At 46.0% G+C, this 7,286-nt stretch overlaps 1 protein-coding gene across 1 annotated transcript; it reads right to left on the bottom strand.

Annotated features, from left to right (window-relative positions):
• Positions 1–1,377: 1,377 nt before the first annotated feature.
• Positions 1,378–5,999, bottom strand: LOC141986185 (retinoic acid-induced protein 3-like). The gene is made up of 3 exons (XM_074950439.1): positions 4,932–5,999; positions 3,817–3,875; positions 1,378–3,072 (listed from the first exon to the last, which is right to left on the bottom strand). Exons 1-3 carry the CDS (start codon positions 5,860–5,862, stop codon positions 2,980–2,982), a joined length of 1,083 nt encoding a protein of 360 aa, XP_074806540.1. The 5' UTR covers positions 5,863–5,999; the 3' UTR covers positions 1,378–2,979.
• Between the last annotated feature and the right edge of the window lie 1,287 nt (positions 6,000–7,286).

The following is a 7,286-nucleotide window of genomic DNA, read 5'->3' on the forward strand; positions in this document are numbered from 1 at the left end:
TCTTGCTCAGTAGCTAATTAAAAACGGACAACAAACTCTGAAAGTCACTTGCAGGTTTAAACTAGTGTAAATGGTGAATTCTCTGTAACTTGAAGTCTTTAAACCATGATTTGAGGACTTCAGTAACTCAGCCAGAGGTTATGGGTCTATTACAGGAATGGCTGGGTGAGGTTCTGTGACCGGCAATGTGCAGGAGGTCAGACTTAATGATCATGATGGTCCCTTCTGGCTTTAAAGTCTATGAGTCACAGCTTTTGTTTGTCACAGAAATCATGGCCTTACAAACATACAGTCTTTATTGCACCTATTACATGTGTGCATGAAGCCCTGTAACGCCTCTTCTTATTCCCATTGCACTGTATTCCCAGCACTTGCATGAGTGCTGGGAATACCACCCTGCCCTTCTTCTCCTTGGTTCCGGGATGTCCTGGGCCCATGATGTGAAGCTCTGCCGACTGCCATGCTTGTCCTTGGTCCTAAATTGTACGATAGGCTGGCTTTATAAAACAGGCAGGTTCTGTGCAATTCCCTGGTTTATATGTATTTACAGTATTCTAGCACACTACAATCCCTAACTGGTTTCCCTCTCTCTACACTTACTAACCTACTCACTCTTCACACGCACATAGTTCTGACAACCCTTGGTTTCCGTGTGCAATTCCAGGTATCTATTTTAAGTAATAAAATCTTAATTGGGCTATGTCCTGGTTTCCTTAAGAGACCACACGTCTATCCAAGTGTGTCAACACTAGCAACATTTGCACCTGTGATTCTTCACTAGTGCAACTCCACTGCTGAAAGCAGCAGGTGAAATGCTAGTGTAGACTGGGCTCTGACCATGGTTAGACACCTGAGACTGGTTTACATTAGCATTTCCACCATTGCTAGTTAGCGCTGGTTGTGAATTACGTGTCTGAATTTTGCTAATGCAGACATGGCCTTTGTTTTAAAACCACAGAAATTAAGATTATCTGAGGTGCTTCAGATAACAGCTCCCTTGGTTTAATTGTGAGGGGATTAGAGAGAAGGAGGCAACTGTGAGGAGTCCACTACTGTGGAGTTTGCTTCTTCTGTTGGTTCTCCGGAGCCTGAATTTGTTGACTTCAGCTGACACTGCAAGGCCTACTTGTTTCCTGAGGTGTTTTCTAGAGTGTGAGTGTACATAGGATTGCGTTTAGGGTTGAGTAAATAGGGGGAGATGGGGAATCCAGGAGGTCTCTGCATATTAGGACATTGGCTTCTAGCCGCAGTCTGTAGATTTTTCAATAAATATGATACATGTGCCCAGAGCATTAGACAGGTGCATTTTTATAAACTGAAATAAATAGATACACATTATTATTTCTTCTTATTTATTATTAGTTACATTCTGACAGTATGCTCAGTGTGGAACAAGACACAAATAATATAATCCAGACCCACACACATGCACATCCAAAGCTGCAATGCTCGCAGCCTTCTGCACACATATCTTGTAGGGCCTGGTTCTAGAGTTCTTCATTTCTTGGGCAACGGGCAATCTGAATTGCCTTTTCCGTCTGGAACAATAGCACAGAGAAGCCAGTACTACTAAATCTTCTTCTCCAACAGCGCATCACCTTACAAAGTTAACCCTGATCCACAATGACAACTCCTAAGGGGGTCAGTGCTTGTTGCCCCACAGAGGGAGCAGGGTGGGGACTTGTGCCAACTCTCTCACTACAACCCATGGAGTGTCACAAATGACAAATACTGGCCCCTACTCCTCCACTGCACTAGAAGGTTCATTTCACTGATGAAGAATGACAGTTTCTGTGAGCCAGGCTTTTATTAAATATTCCGCATACAAAGTATTAAATAAATATAGAATCGTCAGCCACTAACATACCAAGCCTGTTCACTTGGAGATGTCTGTGTATTTATATATAAATGCAAACAAGACTATTTACAAAATGCATCGCAGACTCCAGGAAGAGTCAACTCTGCAGACTCATCACTACTGGAAGGAACCAGAAGTCAATTTCAGAAAGGAGGTCTGGGACACTGAAATCAGTGTTAGGAAGATGGGAGTTCTAGGGAATAGGAATCAGTGCTGGGAAGGAGCAATGTGGGGGTGCTGGTGGTCAGTGCTGGGAAGGTTGTCTTGGGGGCAGAATTTGGGAATCAGTGGTGAGCAGCATGTCTACGGAGGGAGCTATTAGGAGAGCTGGTCAGGAAATGTGGAAGGTTTCAAAATTTCAGTGAAAAATAATGTCCCCAAAACTTTTCATTAATTCCCCCCCTGCCATTTTCCAACTAGCTCTATTGGGGGATAAAGTTGGGATAAAAGAAAGAAAGAAAGAAAGAAAGAAAGAAAGAAAGAAAGAAAGAAAGAAAGAAAGAAAGAAAGAAAGAATTCTCTTTGCCAGCCAGCTCTAGTTGTGAGTCAGTGCTATGGAACTGGAGATGGGAGAAGCTGCAGTACTTGGGTGGATCAGTGCTGTATGGGTCAGGTACTTTCAGCAATACATGAGACTTTGGTACCTGGGTGGGGAGGCAGTCGGAAGGTGATTGCTGAAAATTTCTGCTTGTTTCAGTTTACCAGCCGGCAGTGTGCACAAGAATGCCAAGGTGATCAGGACTGAGTGGCCTGGGGTCAAAGTCTCTGCTGAAAAGGTTCCTGGTTTCTGGGCCTTACAGCAGGAAGCTCTGGTGCTATCAGGAACCCATTGCCTCTGGACAAGAACAGCTGAGCTCAGTCACATGACTGAGGGCAGGGAACTGAGTGAACAGGGGCAGGCAGGGGGATTTATGTTCAAAGTGCTCTGCTGGATGAGTGTAAGGAAATTAAAGTGCTGCGTGTGTAAAGCCAAAGGGAGGTGGGGAAGAAAAAGGGCCCGTCCCTTTCATCAGCCGCAGTCCTAGCAGTCTGGTTCTGTCTTTGTTTAGCAGGATAGAAGCAATGGCCTTTCCCTGAGCCCCTACTGCCTGTACATTGTCTCTTGGCTCATCACTGGGCTGTTACTTGGTGCCTTGCCCACCGGTGTAATTCTCGTATGGACTGACCCGGGTTTTAGGCCGGGGGATGGAGAACTCCTGCTGGGGTTTGAGGCTCTGAAAAGGAAACAATCACACGATCAAACATCAAAGCTGGAGAAGAGTAAATGGGATGAGAATGAGTAAAAGGGGACCTGGTACACTGTATCAGGAAACACTTCCTGAGAGCACAAGCTGTTAGGCTGTGGAGCAGTCTCCCAAGGGAAATGACAGAAGCCACATTGCTTGTTGAGCCCTTTGAAACAGGACTGAACAAAGTACTCTAGAATAGACTATGGAGAACAATCCTGTACTGGGCAGGGCATGTGCAGGGCAGGGAGTATGGCTAAGACATGAACTATTAGGCCTAGCCCAGCTCTGACAGATTCTATCATCCCTGGTGGGATAGTGAGTTTTCACTGAGGCAGGTAGGGGGCTGTCCGTAAGTTACACATTGCATTAGGGATGGATGGGTCCTTAATTTTGCATGTTTGTTTCAGTGTTCCAAGGGGGTGAGTAGTGGGTCCTGACAGTCACCAAAATTATGTGTTACACAATTTAGGAACAGCCCCTCGCCTGCCCAGGATTGATTACACTACCACTCCCAATAGCCAATGAACAGTGAACGGGGATACACCACAGCCTCACTCAGACGGGGCCACCCTCTCGCCAAATGAAGACATCAACCCCAATTCCACCAAAGATTCCTCAGCCCCAGGGCCCGCCCAGCTCTGCCTATCCCATACAGAAGGCAGCTTCATATAAAGCATCCTGTTCATCCCATTTCCCTGGTGAAATAGATGAAGGAAGGGATGACTTTACCTCCATCTGAAAGTGAGCAGAATGTGGGATGTAGCGTGTGTCCCCGTTGTATCCTGGGCCTAAAAAAAAAAGGAAAAGAGACGAAGGCAGACAGTAAGTGTCACTGTGCCACCATGACAGAGGTGTATAGAGAACTGCCTCTGATTGTCCTCTAGGTAACCAGCAGGCAGGAAGAGTGTGAATTCCACAGGTGATTTTACCGTTTCCCATTTTCTTATCAACCAGAGACTGATGGGAAGTATCTTAAGTAAAAGGACATGTTAGGGCTAGGGGCATTGAAATTACTCTCTCTTCTTCCATAGCTGTTGTCCTCCTCACATCCCAGATCCCTACACACAAAAAATCCTCCCGTATGCAGACTTCAACAGAGCCCTCCACCCCAGAGCTCCTCACACACACACATACTGCATGACCCCACTGAAGTGTTCAGTGGGAGGGCATGTCCTTTCCCTAATAAATTCCTGGGAGACTGCCATGGGAGTCTGCCATCCAGGGCATGAGTGTACTCTGACCAGCAGACCCACACCTGCGAGTGATCACTTCCCTTACCCTTGGCCCTGGGAAGCATGAACTGACATGTGATTTGGCCCTGTGCCACTGGAAAAGAAATTTCCACAGAAAAGATTTCCCTCACCCCCAGATAATTTTATTTTCTAAGTGGGTCTTGGAAACTAGATCAGAACTGGGAGGAACAGTTTACCAGAGTGATCTGGATAGCTCTGCAAGTCCCCAATGCTGATACTAGTGAAAAACAAACAAACAAAAAAACTGCCCAGAATGTTTACCCTCCTGGTTTTCCCAACTTTCAACAGGGTCCCTCCCAGATCACCTCTGTGTCCTGATATTCATGTAATCTCCTGCTCGCTCGCTCCTCTCCCCCATTCTTAGCCTCCTTCTTGTCCATAACCTTTCCCTCTGTCCAGGTTGGGAAGTTCTCTTTCACCTGTGGTTTCCCCATCCATCTGGAACTCTCCCTTTTCCGTCATTTACCGTCTTCAAATCCCTTCTTAAAACGACTCTATACCTTCCAACTCATGGTTGGTGCTCTCTCTCTCTCTTCTGCATTCTATGGCACTGCAAGCAAGGATGCTATGTAACAATACACTTCATCATACCTGTTGTGGTCTCCTCCTTGATATAGGCTTGGTTCTCCACTCCAAAGCTCTGCTTCATGAGTTTAGGTTGGTAAGAATAGTTTTCTGGAGGGTAGTCCTCAGGATTGCGTGGGCTGGTGAAGAAGCAGAATTCAGGCACCATGTACATCATCAGGAAGACCCATCCGTTGGACACCAGAGCGATGCTGATGACAGGATCATCCCAGATGGGCTGTTTCTTTAATTCTGGGTTGCCTCGCATGAGCATGGTGATCCACACCACCCAGATGGCTATGGAGAACAGGCCAGTGACATAGATGTGTGCTCCATGCCTCTTCCAGCCTTTGTATGTCCCACAGAAGGTGAACATGGAGACCAGGAAGGTGAGCGCCATCAAGAGGAGCACGTAGATCAGAAGCATGACAAAGTCGCTATTGCGTTGTTCTGGACTCATCTGAGTAAAGTTCATATTTTGTCTGGCCACTGTGACGACTACATACACTATGGCTATAATAATCTGCACTACAGTGAGGCTAATGGCAATAACTAGCAATACCAGGTAGCAAAAGGGGGCCTTCCCCCTCACCAGTTTGACAAGGTTGAAGGCATGGGTCAGGAGGCAGGAAAAGCAGAGGGCGAAGAGGACACCAAAGAGGAAGAAGCGGGTGGGGCCGGTCCGGACATTGAGTTTAATGATGAAAGCAAAAGTGAGGCTGAAGATCCCTAGGGTGCCTAAGAGGAAGAGGAAATAGATAGGGATCATGCTTCGCTTGGTGGAGTCTTGGACCTTACCAATGAAGATGAGTAGCAAGAGAATGAAACTGATGGTGACAATGACACCAGCTGTAGCCAGTGTTTCCAGGACGATGCCCCAGGCTTGTTCAGTGTCACAGAGTAAATAATAGTCAGAGTCAATGTTCTTGTTGCAGCCTGGACGAGGTATGGAAGCCATGGTGACTCACAGAACAGCTCTCAGCTGGGAGTTGGGTTTAGCGTGTGGAGCTGGGTAGTGCTGGTGTCCGACGATATACAGGAGATCAGACGAGACGATCTAGTGGTCTCTTCTGTCCTTAAACTCTATGACTCTATGAATATTCTTCCAAAGATCTGCAGAAGAAGTTGAGACACCAATGTAGCATAAACCTTGTTAAGTTTTACAGCAGCTGGGGAAAGAAGGAGGATAGGATCCGATACCTATTTCTATTTGTAAGTCAGGCTATTTGTAAGAATTACCTCATGACAACTAACCAATGGTTGGTCTAGTCTGGCATAACATCTCTGACAGTGGCAGGTGCCAAGCAGACCTTAGAGGAATGTGAATCACTCCCTAGCCCCACCTAAGAATGTCTCTAATTGTGCAATACTCTAACGGGGAGAGTTTTCTTCTGGACTCTAGCTGAATGCCGTGATGCATAAAGATTGATAAGCCTTGCAACTCTTATCCTTGGTAATGGAACTGCAGGCATTATTGTTATTCATAGACATACTTAATCCTTTCCTGAAATTCACTAAGCTACAGTATTTGCCTCCATAGCCCTGCAGCAATGAGTTGCTAAGGTTACTTATACATAGCATGAAAATGGAGTTGTTTTTTGTTAGTTTTCACTTTGTTGTCTTATTCAAAGCACCCTCTTGTCCTTGCTTGATAGGACTGTGTGACCTGAAGCCCTCAATTAGCTTTCTTCATTCACTTAATTATTTTGTATACCTCCATCATAGCTCCTTTTACTGTTCTCCCGGCCAACCTAAATAGTTTTGGGGAAGGCCAGCAACCAAGGGGCACAAACTAATTCCTATTTTTCATGCCTAAAGGGTAACAAGAAAACATTTTACAAATATACTATAAGCAAGAGAAGAGCAAGGACAGGGTAGCTCCATTACTCAGTGAGGAGGGAGAGACAATAACATAAATTCAGTAATGGCCAGAGTGTTAAATTCCTCTTTTGTTTCACTTTTCAGAAAGGTTAACAGTGATTGGATGACTCAGGGCGAAGTCTACACTGGCAACATTAAAGCACTTTAACGTGGCTTGTGTGGTCGCGGCAGAGCGCTGGGAGGGAGCTCTCCCCAGTGCTCTAAAAAACCCACCTCCACAAGGGGCGCGGCTCCCAGCACTAGGGCACTGTCTACACCGGCGCTGTACAGCACTGGAACTTGCTGCACTCAGGGGGTGTATTTTTTCACACCCCTGAGCGAGAAAGTTGCAGCGCTGTAAAGTGCCAGTGCAGACAAGGCCTAACATAGTGAACATCAGTAGGGGCAGGATCTGAGGCTAACACAGGAAAGAAAAAATTAAGAATTACTCAGTCCTGGTCTTAACCACAAACTTCTGTTGGCATAACTACTGATCTCTCAGAGGTGTGGAACATCCACACC

The sequence above is a fragment of the Natator depressus genome, chromosome 1 (assembly GCF_965152275.1).
Source record: "Natator depressus isolate rNatDep1 chromosome 1, rNatDep2.hap1, whole genome shotgun sequence".
Lineage (NCBI taxonomy): Eukaryota > Metazoa > Chordata > Testudines > Cheloniidae > Natator > Natator depressus.